General features: G+C 30.5%; 1 protein-coding gene across 12 annotated transcripts in view; it reads left to right on the top strand.

Moving 5' to 3' along the window:
- Patronin (calmodulin-regulated spectrin-associated protein patronin) overlaps positions 1–15994 on the top strand; it is an 81960-nt gene that overhangs the window by 41582 nt on the left and 24384 nt on the right. For all 12 annotated transcript variants that reach the window (XM_085481128.1, XM_085481127.1, XM_029311950.2 and 9 more), the window contains exon 3: positions 14650–14745. In XM_085481128.1, coding sequence (XP_085337254.1) covers positions 14650–14745 — 96 coding nt within the window. The remainder of the gene's footprint in view (positions 1–14649; positions 14746–15994) is intronic.

Here is a 15994-nt window from a genome sequence, read left to right on the forward strand (position 1 = left end):
TTCGGTCAAATCAGTTAAAGGAATTGAAGAATTCAGGCCGATCATTAGTATCCTTGATGCGTACGACGACTCATCGATGATCCTTCGATCTTCTCCTTTTTCTTCTTCCGCGAGCGAGGCTAAAATAAAGAAAAACGGACTGTCGATGCGCGGAAATCATCAGCTGGAAATTTTTAATACAAACGTGCCTGCGCGCGCGTTTAACGAAGTCCATCATAATTTGCTGCGTTAATTACGGACGAAAATGATGATTATGTAAGTACGTTGCGGTACAGTTAACCTAAGCAGGATAGCAACTGTTATATACACGCGGCCGGAATATCGCGATGCGGTAATATATGGTTGAATGAGAGAAAAATGATTCATCCACATTTCGCCTATAACATTTTTAAACTGATATCATCATTCTGATTCACCATGCATGCATATTGAAAACGAAATTTATTGAATAATAATATAATAATAATAATGCACTTTTTTCTTTCTTTCTCAGCAGAAAATTTTTTATTTTATAATATTCATGCCAAATTAAATTTCTTGCATATATAATTTTTATCTTCTGCAAGGTGTTCCGTTTTAATTAATATAGTCGGATATTGCTGAAATTATATGGCTGTAACAGGAAAATATTTCAAAAGTTCAAAGGACTCGAGAGAAAAAAGTTGACAATCTAGAATTTTGACTAAGGTCAGTTTTTAAAATCATTTAAAAGTCAAACTAGTTTTTTTTTTTAATGGAACCATATCCTAATTTTTTTCTATATAAATCGATTCCTCGCAATATCTGGCGCAAAAAGTTACAAGAGTAGGATGATTAAAAAATATTTTATATAATATTTATTTTTTGACGATCTTACCTTAAATACTTTTATGCACAAAATAATGAGAGGAAATCAATTGCTACAAAGAAAACACATACTTATTTTTTAAAAAAAGTATATATAATAATTTGCATCTAGCAGCTACAGCATAAACATCCTGTATATTGCACATACAATTTTTTTGACTCGTGAATCAATGGTCAGGATCACAGTATATAATTTACATCTATAGCAGCTACGTTCCAAGCAACCTATATATTGCATAGAACACATATTATCTGCTGACCGAAAGGTTTTTTTTTTTTTTAATTTTGCTCTCCCATCCCGTTAATGATCGGGATATAAATATCGTGATTCTATCCTCTCGGCGCCGTCACTGACTGCTCGCATCGTTACCGAGAGCGCAAGAAGGCTTTCGCATTCCGTATCGGAGTATCGATGCATCTTGTATATGTATGTACATACATCGCGATCGGCCATTCGCCTTCTTCGGGCTTTCGTTCCCTTTGACGCGTTTGTGCAATCGTCGGCGCTCGAGCTCGAAATGGTTAACGTGGCCATCGACGCGTAGACCGCGGCGATCCACATACGAAACAGTGTGCAAAGTGCATATTTCTTTCCTTCGGTTTCCTTAGAACGTTGGACGAAGCCGGCGAACAGTTCTTCCGGCGATCTCTCGTCGCGCGTTTCGCTCCGAGCGATCATGAGAACGGAAGAATAGAACTAATCGCTAGAAAAAGCGCGGAAGTGATATGCGAGATACGGCTTTTTTGTGCGCGAAAAGGCCCTCGGTCTGAATGATCTGGGTACCGCGACTATTTTTGGTAAGATAGTTCGTGTTGTTGCGCTATTTTGTGTGTGTGTGTGTGTGTAGTTTTGGGTGACTGGTGACTCCAAATTGGGAGAGATTAAAGCAGCATATTTTCGCAACTTATTTTATCTCGTCATATGACCTAGTTTTTTTCTATTTATTTTTTATATTTATTTATTTATATCTGATAATTGAATAAAATTCATTATTGAAAGAAAAATATTATGCAGGGACATTATCTGGTAATCGTTACTTTAATTTATTATTGTATTTTATTTTCTTATTTATTATTTTAAAATATTTTATTAATTCAATTGTTTTATAGTATTTTATTATTTTATTCATTCCTTCTATTTATGTTGTATTATTTATTTTTATTCTATTTATTATTTTAATTTTATTTTCTCTCTCTTTGAATATATTAAATGCATTTATAATTAAGAAATTAAAATCCTATTAATTTTCAGACTATTATTGTAGATAAGAATGAGGCTTTTTTAAATTGTAAATGTACATCTCTCTAAAGTGTACTTAGGAGATTAATTTTCAGCTATTATATATCTTAAAACTTTTATCGTTGGAATCTTTCTTCATAAGGATTTTTCTTTGCATGAAAGAGTCACTTCTAACAATTTCCGACATTACTCGTGAATCATGTTCCTCAAGAGACAATGTAGCGTTAAATCGGATTACACCGTACAATTGATCGCAATAACGTCGACGATGTTTCAGTTTGTCTCGCTATACTATCGTCGATTAGGTATTTGATATAGTACTTCCCTCGAGAATAATTAATATTCAACAATTGCACTTTTTTTCTCCTTCTTTCCTTTTTGCTCTTTTTTTGTTTATGTTACGCTAAAAGCAGCAATAACGTGACTCGCAGAACAACTTTTCGACAAACTTGTCCAACTATCGATTTTGGCAGCGACACCGGATTGCTATGCAAATTGCGAACAGCAAATTTACCGATGTGTCTGTATCATTGAATTGAAGAAACACTCGAATCCACCTGTCTTTATGCGTCTCGCGATTAAAATTCTGTTCTTGTCATCGATAATCTTATCGGCGTTGCTATATAAAACCTCGATTTCCTCCGTCGTGAAAACGAGATCGGAGAATTACATTTGTGTAAATACTGAGTGATTCAGACTTTAAGCTTACGCTTTTAATTTTCGAACACGAGTAATAAATATTCGAATTGAAATATCACTCGATCATCGATGTACATGTACGATGTATTATAGGAGATATTTTTCTCTGCGAATGAAAGAGTGACGTAATTTATTTCCATCGTGTATCTGAACATTTATTTATATAAAAAAATACTGCGGTAAAAAATATATATTTATTTAATGGCGTATTTTGAAGCAAGATCTTGTCAACAACACATTTCGCATGATGCGAATTAATGAAAGCTATTTCGCGTAATGACGTGTAATAAGATGGAGAATGGGAATTAATCTCGATCTCACTTATTATGCAACGAGACCAGGGAATATGCATGTCATCGGGATGGATCGATGCGCGGTTCGCTTTATACGATGATGCTGCGTCGCTGATCAGCTGACGCATGACAATTCGGAGAATGGATAAATTACTGACCTGTCTTAATAATAGAGCGGCAGAGTTAGGCGCACTCAGCAATAACGTAGATACAAATTATGATTATCGTTTGAGAACGATTGACAAATGATCAATTTGCAAATTTTTATTCAGTCATTTATTGCGATGACATTTTTTTTCTTTTAGTATTTTATATTATTCGAGATACTTATTGATATATATCAAGGTATATTTTCGGGAAGAGTCTTGAAAACTTGCATTCTTGAAACTTTACAATCGTATACGAATAGGAAATATTAGAATTCGCGCATTCAATAAAAAAATTAAAAAAACTAAATGTTCTTATATTTTGAAATTTTAAACGAAAACACTTGTGGAAGATCAGGGAATTCTCAGGGAATTTTTTATAAGATTTGAGTAGACACTGTACACATACGTTCGAGAGATGCATATTTTAATATACATTTATACACACACACACACATTAATACACCTGGGAGATTACCCCGAGAGGATTTTGAGAGAGAATTTCACCGAGTATCAATCTATCTCATCTAGGAAATTTTACAGCGCGATTTGTACCGGGCTTAAGGTGCATTTGTGCGATACAAGTTAAAAAAACAGAGCAGAAGAGAAATATATTTCAATTCTTGAATATTTTCCTTTTATTCCACATTATGCATTAAAATTCGATCAAGGAGAGTATATAATATAAACAGATAAAATCGATATCTCTAGCGGTGTAAATTGAAATTTCAGCTTGGCGATAATTCTCCTCTCTTATTCGTATCGTGGGAACATTTGCTGCAGTTTGGAAATCGATGCTGCAGTTGACCTCTGTCGTCAACTGTTTTATATTTGACCTCGCATATATATGCACTTCGCCTTTCCGACATCGATCTGTCTACAGTTGCACTTGCTGCTGCTGCTTCGAACGAGATCTCCTGCTCTGATCGTTTGCCGCGTTCATTTCTTATTTGTCGGAAATTTATAATGCATTTTCTCGGTAAATATATATATACAAGTTTCTTTTCGAAGTTTTTCGCGAAACGATAAGTGAAAGCGAGGACATTAGATTTTATATTCGTTACTTTCATTAATTTCTTTTATACGTAAAATTAAGAATCGCCTCTTTATAATTCTGCCATTAAGATTGCGAATCATTGTCGATCTTAATTTTCTCTATAAATTATTAAATTATATATGATTAAATTATTTTATTATTTATATAAAAGGAGATTGGTTTAGGAGATGGATTTCCGTTTAGTTATGAGATATAAATAATTTTATCTTTCGAATATGTTCTTCAAAAATGATTCGATCGCAAAAAATAGGACATGGTTTCACTAGACTTGATTGAACTGCAGAATGGTTTAGACAGTATGTCTGGGGGGAATTTATTGGCATGATTACTGGGGCTTGGCATGAAATCACGTTTTCATAATAGAGATGCAGGTGGAAATGGGTCACACCACAAGAGTAAGTTTATCATTGCACCTGCACAGTACAATCATCGTGCCATTGACTAGTCAATGGCTTGTTTAATGACGATGCGGTAAGTGAAAGCGCATTCTCGCAGTTTGGCCAATTTGCCGTTTAATTATCCTAACACATTATTGGATTTAGAGAATGACATATAACATATATAATAAGCAAAACAGTTCTTGATTTGCTCAATTGAATATTCGCGTTATTATAAATTATAAAAATAATATAAATAATAATAATTCAGTTATTTCAATATAAAATAATAATATAAAAAATATAAATATAATATAAAAAATAATTATTAATAAATATAAAATAATGATAAATATAATCGCGAGATTTTTTGAAGAATTTCTTTTTGTACATCTTATACTAGTGGTGTATCTTTCTCATCTTAGAAATTCTCAGATTTCTTTCTCCTGTGTCGATCAAACTTCGTTCCGTTGAGTTAGCGTTATCGACTTTCGCACGATTGTTCGCCGCATTCGATTTCTCACCGAGAATCCTCACGGCATTTGATCCGCTGATAACTCATCCCAGCATGCGATGAGGAGAGCTGAGAAATCGAATCTCGCTGAAAACAAAGAGCAGCTGTCTCGTTCGATAGACAGAAACAGCGCGAGTATCCAGTATCTGGATACAACTAGTGATAGCCTCACGCAAGCATAATTTTATTACATATCCACGATATAAAACAGCTTTTGTTATCTGATTAGATTAAAGATAATTTTAAGTCTTTAAACATAAAAAGAACCATTTTTGCTATTTACAATCACAATTTTATAATTAAAATTATTTTAAATGAAAGTGACGTGAGAAAAAATATTGAAGAATAGCAGAGTTCTATATAATCATATATTATAATTATATTACTTTATTTCTCTAAATATAAATTATATAGAACTCTACTATTCCTTTTTCTATAGTTGTTATAGCAACAATGACGTGTTTCATCTCGAGTATCTGTTCTATTATTTGCGGTGAGAAGCAACCGATATCGTCGAATGCTCGACTATTGAAAAATCGATAACGCTTCTTCGATTCCAATGTCACGTGGAAACTTGGCCAAATCGACACAGGTTTCATAAAACTATGTGTGTCGAGATGTGGTAGATGAGTTTAATAACTGTCATTGAACTGTCACACGAAATATGATTTCGAACCATTCGGCGAGAAAATAAACGCATCGTTTTACGCGATGAATTATTGTCATCGTCAAGCCATTTCGTGCGAGATATTACGAGTGAGAAATAAGCTCGTCTTAAAAGTTAACGATGTGAATAAACCATGTTTTATTAAGGAATTATATTGAAGTACAATTGTGTGTTTTAATGATGTAGTAAAATACTGCTGCTGTATTATACGATATTATTACATTACAGTATATGAAGAGTTTGTTTCTTGAAAAACAATATGACAATTTTAATACAAAATTAAGGCAGATTTTCTGTTATATTTATATATAAAGAATTAAAATATTTGAATTTATAAATATATATATGTACATATATTTTTTAAAATATATAATTATATATATATATATTTATAATATAAAATATTTCAATTTAAATTATTATCTATTAAAACTTGATAAAATCACCGATATAAATTAATCCTAAATATTGCATAATATTTTATAAGTAAGCAATTTCAATTTTTCTTTTATAAAGAAAAAAAATCGCTTTAAGTTCAACGTAGATAAAACATTTGTTCATTTTTTGTACGTTCTTGTGAAGACCAAAAGCAGGATTCGCCGCGTTTACTTTGGTTCAAAGTTTAGCGCGAAAAAAGTGCGGACATCGCCAAAGGCAGGAAGCCGGAAACGGTTTGTTTGATTGCAAGGCGGGCACTTCGCGTTAGAGTACGATATCCGACAGCGATTCAATCTCCCGTCTTTTTTCTTGCCTTTCTTTCTGACGCTTGTCGGTAAATCGCGACTTTAAAAGTCTAAACGCGTCTACAAACAATTCGCGAATTCCTTTTTGTGTCCTTGATGTCAGACAGACGTCGCCAGTTTTCATACAGAAGTTCCTTCTGTACTTGATCCGATAAATGTTATTTTAAAATCACTACAAATTCAAGCACAATTTAGCGATTCGATATTCTTTGAAGCTATTATGGTCCCATATTTTTTAAATAATAATTTTTTAACAATTTTATTAGGTATTATGGAATTTCACAAAATAGTCTTATTTAAATAAATATATTAATTATAATAAGAGCATTTATCTTTTATACGATATTTAATTTTGTAATGTCAAATGAATATCAAAAAAAATTTTTTAAGTACGTAGATATTCGTCATAAATGAAAATAAAATTAATTTTTTTGCTTTTGTAATAATTGGTATCCTCTTTTTTTTCTTGGATTGATGGGACTATATAATACAATTAAATCTCACTTTACAAAATCTTGCAGGAGCATCTTTTACAATATACAATTTTATGCGAATCGCAATCTATTTAATGTTTTGCTCGACAGACATTTCTTGAAAGAGTTGACATGTCAGCGAAAAATATCTTGTCCTTCGGACGTTCTATATATTTCCAATAAGATTTCAACGTAAGCCGGAAATAAGTCGCAAATTGAATAAAAAGAAAAGAGAAGTCTCAAACAAGATAGGATTGATTTTTTTAATTATTTGTTACAATTGGCTTTTTTTTATATTTGCAATGGAACATTTAAAAAACAAAATTATCATCGAAATAATATTCACTGTATTTTTCAATCGCGCGATTTTTCAATCTTCACTTACGACTGACCTAAATATTTTTATGATAAAAAATTCAACTTCTTGAACTTGCTTATTTAAAAAAAGAAAAAAAAATTTAAATGTCGAACTCAATCTTCTCTTCACGAGAAAAGAAAGAAAACAGACAATAAGTCTCTAACAGACGGAATAATTTAATTAAATTAGTTCACGATGAGGTATTTTCTTCTTTCTATACTCCGTGAGGAATTCAGAGTTCATCTTCAGGAAAGTATCCGATAAAATGATAGGAGAAATATTCGTCTCGAACAGACAGTCTCCAAACATGGAGACTGGCAAAGACCCGTGGACTCTTATAATAATCTCTTGAATGACCATCTGGTTGCGTAGGCACTACCTTATTCTACTACTCTATTGGCGAATAAATACCTATCAACCCACCTACTCGCAACTCCAGACAGATTAAATAAAAATCTCTTCTCAGGTTGGAGAAAGCGCGTACGGCATTCGTTTATAACAAACACAAATTCCTACACTATAAATTATGATATACTTTTTTTATATTACAATACGAGTAATTTCTTTTTTCCGGAATGCGGGACCGAATAAAATTCTTAATTTCTGGATTTTTCGATAAATTAAAGAAAATATGATTTATAATTTTTTACAATTTTATTTTTATAATTATTATTTATATATAATTTTCGAAATGTAATATATAAAAGATATTTTTAAAAGAAGGATTATGTGCCAGCAAAATAAGCAATTGCATAACATTAAATCTTGTTGCTTTTCGAATGATTTTATAACGAGCGTTAACTCATTAGGTACCGTTTCTTAGCGATTTTACGGCAATTGACGAGAAATGTCTGGTTATGCATTTGATAAACAGAGAATGCTGTCTTAGATGTAGGAGAGGATGTTATTTCATCGTCGCGAAATAACTCGTTTCGCGAAATGACCCTAATGAATACCGGCGACTACCGGCATTCTGTTTACATGGGATTACGATGATGTGAATATATTTATTAACGTCGCGCGTTTTCATTCACACACCTATGTAAAGTGTGACATGTCCGTGAGAACTTTCTTTACAGTAGGTAGGACGCGTTATAATTAAATAAATCAACGCATTCACGATTGATGTTAATTGAACCTCGGTGAGAGAGTTCGAATTTTGATATTTTAATTATTATATATAATTAATAATCATTGATGTCACACCACAAATTTGATGATATTTACTCCTTTATATGCTAATTGTATTTTTTAGGCGACACATTTTAAATTATCATATATAAAAGTGAAAATAATAGTTTAAAAAAGAAGAACAAAAAAGAAAATAATTATTTTTCAGTTTTTTTAGATAAAAATATTCGAATTTCTCTCTCTCTCTCATATTATAGATTATAATGTGTGTTGAAGAAATTTTGTTGCAATTAAAGTTCAATATGTTGTCAAAACTTTCAATCTTACTAACTTTCAACTTTTATAAGGAATTTATTATGTTAATTATGATTAATAAATTTTATAATTAAATATGAGGTCTTGCGGAAATGTTGCGAATTAGATCATCGAAGATCTTTATTAAATATAATTTTTAATTGTATAATATTTGTTTACGGGTAGCTGAATATGAATGTTATGTCTGAATTGACCAATTAAAACAAGATGAAATTATTGATATATATATATATATATATATATATATATTTATAATATGTTAAAAATATTCGAATCTGTTCAAAAATTTACATATATTTTGAATTAATCGATGTTAATATTAGAATTGTATTCGATAAAAAATTGAATTTAAATATAACTGGAAACTGTTTAATAAACTTTTAATTAAAAGTTCTTAATTCGCAACTCTTTTGTATAATAGACCTTAATTAATCAATATTAATGAATATTCATTATCCTTGCGTAATCGACGTAACAAATTCATTTTGAGGCCAGAAAGTTCTAACAATATAATAACTTAATTCGCAAGAAACCTTTTCCAACGTCCTTCAACATAATAAAATAATAAAATACATTAAAATAATCCGTTTTCTGCAACTTTTTCTAATCTTTCAAACATGTCGAAATTGTGATGCGATGAAGCAATTTGGAATGATATTCTGCATCGAAAGAGTTAAATAATCATTTTCTTGCGTGTTTCCTTGTTCGAAAAAAAAGTTCTTCACTGAACTGTGTAATAATGCGCACTTGTCATTTTAATGCAATCTGCAAATTGTGCAATCTTTCTTCTCGGATGTTTCGTAATGTATATCTGTATAGTATTATATTATTTATTTTCTTTAGCGTGAACGCCGAGTTGCTTCTAATCGCGAAATGGGACGTAACCGGTAATCCGGAGTCTTCGTCGTCTTTCACCACGGATGGGATTATGCCGCGGCTTTATATCGCATTACTCGACTTAAACCGCGCCTGTATATAAGCGCACGTTCCACGCAAGTAAGTCCGATAAATTCCACGCGATGCACACACAACCGAGTAAATACACCGAATGAAAGGTCGTTGTTGCAGGTGCCTAATCAAATGACTGAGCGTATTCGACCGGGAATTTAATGTCTTTTCTTCCCAAAAATAACGAGAAACAAGAGAATTTATGCCGTCATTTTAATGATTCGGAATATTCTGTCGATTTTTATTTTTTTACGGATTCTCGTAATGCTCGTGTTGAAAAAAATTTTTAATTCATAATGTAATGTTAAAATTAAAGAGGATTAAACATGTAACTCATGAGAGACAAAGCACACTATATTAGTTATTTTATTTTATTAATTTTTTTAATAATCTGGTAAATTTAAATTTTTTCGAAATATTTTTGTTATATATTATTAAGAAGCATATATTATATATTTTACTGAGCAAGTAAATTCTACGTGATATATTATAGATATATTGATAGATTTGTGATACATATTATTATTTTCTATTTTGTTCTATATTATTTTTTATTTTATTTGCTCTTTGTCGGATTGTATTCATTCTTTTTACATTTCTCAAACGAGATACGCACTTTCTCAATGGTACGACATTGCGTGGGCAATGCCCATGGCCGGAATCCATATTAAAGAGCTTTTAGCGTATCACGGAATTTTTTATTATATTTCTCTGGCATTAATGTAAGCAGCGGATTTACCGAATCTGATAAAGTATTTGTGCTCGTGCATACGCTGCATACAATTTAATTTATTCTCAATGTTCCAGATTGGCTACTTTTTTTTATATTTCAAAGATTTTATAATTATTAGTTTTGTTTATATTTCAAAGATTTTATAATTATATGATTGAATAAAATAATGATATAAATGGGAATTACATATAAATTATATAATTATTATTTATATAATTCTAATAATTATATTATATGTTAATGTATTATATAATCATATATGATTTCTGGATTGAAATCAATGCCTGGAAATGAGAAAAAATATATCATATTTCATGATATGAAACAGGAAGCAATATTGTTATATAATATTTGTTAGATTGTTGATAAAACATTAACATAATATTTGTATAAACTGTACAATAGAAATAATTCTTTCTATGCAAAACATATATGGGTAGTCTATAAATAATATATCAATATTTAATTTGCGTGCCAACACGCTCTGGCAATTAATTCTAAAAAGGAATAGCGGTGAAATGATTTAAGAGCCATCCGAGTCGTTAACGAGGGGATACATATGACTGAAATACTTAGCCAACAAAGCTTAAACTTCCTGCGGCCTGATTATTGGACTGTAGATTACCTCTGTAATACGACGATTATTATCTTCTTGATCGACGTTATCGCGCGCATCTCTATATTTTTCACACAATTCTTGTTCGTTTTTCGAAAATGGAGTTCTCTGCTCTGCATGTTTTATTTATATCTTTCATCTCATTTTATGACATATGTTATTTTAAACTTTGATATGCAAAGCATTATATTCTGACTAAATAATTACTATTAATATAGAACTTTATTTAGGAATAAAATCCCGCGAGAAATAATAACTTTTGTTTTTGCTGAAATACTGGACCGCACAATAGATTGTATAATGAAAACTTAACACTGTAATCCAAACTTGACATAGCAAGTAATACTTTTCAACATCAGAGATTTACATTAATTAGCTTCAAATGTCACAGGAAGCTGTGCAACATATTATCTCGGATACGTACGTTTGCATAAATGAAAGCTGGAATGTTTCTCCAAAATTATATTACACTTTTGCATTTTCATCGCGGGTCACACAGACAGAATCTGAATCATAATAGCTGTCGACAAGGGATCTCGAGCTAATAAAGCTCGATGACGCGACTGACGGTCGTGGATCATCGAGCTGAAACCGTCCTCTCGCGATAAAATCGAATTTAAATTGCTCTGTCTGTATATCGCAGCATTTCTTGTCGTGTATCATCGCAGCCAGTTGTTAACGATGACACGACTTCTTTTTATAGACTAACGTAAACGTTATGTATACGTATATGCGTTCCTTTGGTGTGACTCGATTCTTGCTAGATATATACAGTTTATGCGAAGCATACAAGGTAGCCCGAGGTGGCAGTACTTTAGCTATGGAATGTTTCGACCAATCTAAAGTAATCTAAACTCGATTTTTTTATCAATTTTTTTGCAAATTAATTCTCGAACATTTAATTACGTAGATAAGACAATTTCCTTGGAATTTTGTTGGACAAAAATTAACGCAAGAAAAATATGGCATGTATAAAAATTGTTTTCAAATTGAAAAATGTATAATAGAAACATCGGTAGCTTTTGGGTATCCTGTAAATTTGCATTGCAATTTTACAATCAGTCAGATATTGCACACAGATGTCATTGTTATTGAAAAACCAATCTAAAGTTAATTTTTTATGAATTTCATCCGAGATATCAATAGTTCTCTAGTTTTACGAGGAATTTGTATTAAATAACTTTTTTTTCACAAATTAATTCTCGAAAATGTAAATACAGATAGATGAAAAAATTTTTACCTTTGCTTAAAATAAAATTTCAAGTTTTGAACAGAATTTTAATTCAGAGAATTATAACACAGGAAAAATATAGCATGTATCGAAATTCTTTTAAATAAATTGAAGAATTCATAACTAAAAGAGAAGCAACGGTAGCTTTCAGGCATTCTGTTTATTTGCATTGCAATTTTACATTCAACTAAATTGCACACATGTATCATTGAAAAAAAAAAAATACAAATAGACGTAACAGAAATGTCAGAGTGCAATGAGTTTTGCCGGATCAGAAATTACCATTCCGAACCGATTTCTTTGATTCTTCGCAATTTTTGCTAATGATGTTATGAAAAGCGGAGGCATCTGTTAATAGCACGTAATTATGATTCGTGTTCTGATTGATGAATGATCGTAGACAGAGAACGAAACAATCTATTCGCGGCGTTGTTTTACAAGGAATAATTATGTGAATCATTCCAATCGATCCAAGTTTTTGATAAAATTACGTAATAAATATTGCAAATGCCATATTAAGTAATACTTTACACTACTATTGTTCGTAAAATTAAATAATGACAGGAAATTTTAATTTTAAAAGTTTATATTGTGTGTGCATTTTTTATTTATAGTAAGAAAAACAAAGTTTATTTTTTTCGCGTTTATTTTTTTATTCTGTTATTTTCAATTTATTACGAATATAAAAATTTTTTTTATTTTTTATATTTTTATGTATTTTTTATATTTATTTAGTTTTTAAATTGACATCTTATACGAATATAGAAAGTAAGAATATAGAAATGTCAAAAATACGAAATCATATCCCTTTTAACGTGTGCTGGGTTAAACAAATTGAAAAAGAATAAGAATTTTAAACAATATTTTATTTTATCTTTCATATATGTATAAATATTTTTAGTATCATTTATTTTCCAAATAACTTTTGTTACATTTTTATTTGTATATGCAAACATGCATAACCATCTATTTAAAATTTAAATACATTTCGCGAAAAGTACATTTTTGACCTCAATTTTCAATTCATGCAGATTTAAATTGCATTCATATAATAATTACAAGAGAGAGAGAGATATATAAAATAATATTAATTATATTAATAATATATACTTTCTTTGCTATAAAGCGACATTCCAGAATTTTTTTTATTTGTACTACACTTTATTAAGCGCTAAAATTAATTGGAACACGTTTACGTTTTCTTTTCAATATGAAAAAAATTACACTATCACCTATAAGTTAATTGAAAGGTGTACAGACTGTTAAAAAAAAAAAAAAAGAAAAAAGTTTTATACGGCGATAAAACTCAAATAATCCTCGTCGTCGGTGTTATCGATCTGGTGAATCATTTAATCGCACCCAAAGCGGTTTTTACACAGGAGTCAGTCGGAAACTTCGTCGTGCCACTTTAATCTTCATACACCAACACCGCAGAACGTGATCTCATATGACGGGCCACTCCCATCCTCCCTCTGGGTCTCTCTATTCCTTCCTCCTCTTCGTTCAGAACCGCTCGACAAATTGATTAGACGTGCAATTTTTCGTGCACCTTCTCGGAAGATTTTCGGCAACTTAGGAACTCGTGCGGAACGAAGGTTACGACCCGTAACATGAGCGTGACGACTCTGCTCCATATTTGCAATCTCTCGGATTTACGTAGAATATGTATCTCTTTTTATCGACAATTACACAACGAGATAGAAATCGTTGATTTCATTAGATAATATGTGACAGGGAATTTAAAAAAAAAAAAAAAACATTTTTTGTATATGCACTTTCAATTTAATACTTTAATAAATTATGATTGGAAACATGTGTGGAATGAAAATTGTGTGGGGAATAAATGTATAGGTATACTCTTCAATATGCTTTAATAAATGATATGGATTATATGCAGTATATATATAGGAGAAGTAAAATATAATTTCCGCGATGATTAAAAACTAATTTCAATAATAATATAATATAAGACTAATTTTATAATCTTCACTTAAGTCTAATTATCGCTAAAATATTTGATGAGAAATATTAATAGATTAGATAATTATTTTTTAATTGAGTTTTGCAATTAATCTTGTATTTTTTATATTTCAATTTATGAATTAATATTTTTGATGTTTAGATTCCGAGAAATATAAATTAAAGGAAAATTAATTGAGAAATTAATAATTTAAGCTTCGTAGGACAAAATTGATATTTTAATAATTTTTTCTAAATATTATTGAATGTTTTAATAATATTTTCTCTCCTTTTGTGTTTCAGGCCAAACAACGTGCCTCCGTAAAATGGCTCCTATCGAAGGCATACAACAATCGAGTACCAGAAAAGCTCCGCGAGCCGTATTATCGTGATCATGAGGTAAACTATTAAAGTTGATTCTTTGTTAACAATTTTTAGTTTCTCGTTTAAAACTTCCAAAAATTTTATAAAGAAATATCCTGTTCCAAATGACAAAATTTCGCATTCTACTACCATCGTCAACTTTTGAATTAATAAACTCGCGCAAACTAATAAAAAAATATAATATTACAATATAAAAATATATATTATATATTATATAAAAATTTTATAATTTTGTGCATTCATGTACAGCCTTTTTCAGAAATTTTTTATTCTATAATATTGTCTATGTGAAAATGATGGATCTTTTTTCCAAGGGTATTTATTATAATCTTTTTATGTTCACTGACTTTCTTGACATTATCGATTATATGACGACTCTTTTATGCTGATGAATTTTTTTCGCGAAATATCGTTGATTCCTCGAGAGCACGTAAGTGTCTTGAAAAAAATATCTTTTGTGGCACACGTTATTATTCCGAAGGAAATGGGTCTGTCGTAAAAGACGGCGCGCTCTGCAAAGTCACCGAAATATCTATGCAACCAGAGATGCCAATAATTCTTTGCGAGAACAATGCGTTGAGTCGAACTCAGATGAAAAGGAATGAACGCGTTACAAATCATGATATTTATAGACTTTACGAGACTTCGAGAGCCGACGAGGAAATGATGAGACTTTGACAAAGTACGAGAAGAAACTTTACGGGAACTGGAACTTGTACTTTTTCCTTGTGAGAGGAAAATGTCTGTTAACAAAGTCTTTCTTTTTGTAAGAAGCATGTTGGAAGTTTATTCAAATGGTTTCATTCATAACAAAATGTGTAAATTTTCTTTATTTTAATTTAATATTTATTATAATTTAATATATGTATATGTCTATTAATCATTTATTATAAGCTTATTCTTTCTTAAATCATGTTGCTCACAAAAGATGATATATATTTATCACTATATGCATTTAGATAGCTTATGTAAATATTTGATGTAAACAATTTTATTTCTTTATTACATTTCGTCATCGTCATCGATTCACTTAAAATAATTATATTTGTTTTCTGATATGATTTTCTCATCAGTGCGAAATTTGTGAAATTCATTTATTTTGTCTTCTCTTTAAATCGAGATTCTGAATCTGTTCTTTGAAAATATAGATCGACGTGAAGTGAAAGAGCTCGAATCTTAAATTAAGTATCGAGATGACTAATGAAAAATACTTTCCTTTTCCGCAAAACACATATATAAGAATTGCATCAGAATACTTTCTATA

Source organism: Nylanderia fulva, unplaced genomic scaffold, assembly GCF_048542155.1.
Source record: "Nylanderia fulva isolate GAGA-0341 unplaced genomic scaffold, ASM4854215v1 Scaffold17, whole genome shotgun sequence".
NCBI classification, from domain to species: domain Eukaryota; kingdom Metazoa; phylum Arthropoda; class Insecta; order Hymenoptera; family Formicidae; genus Nylanderia; species Nylanderia fulva.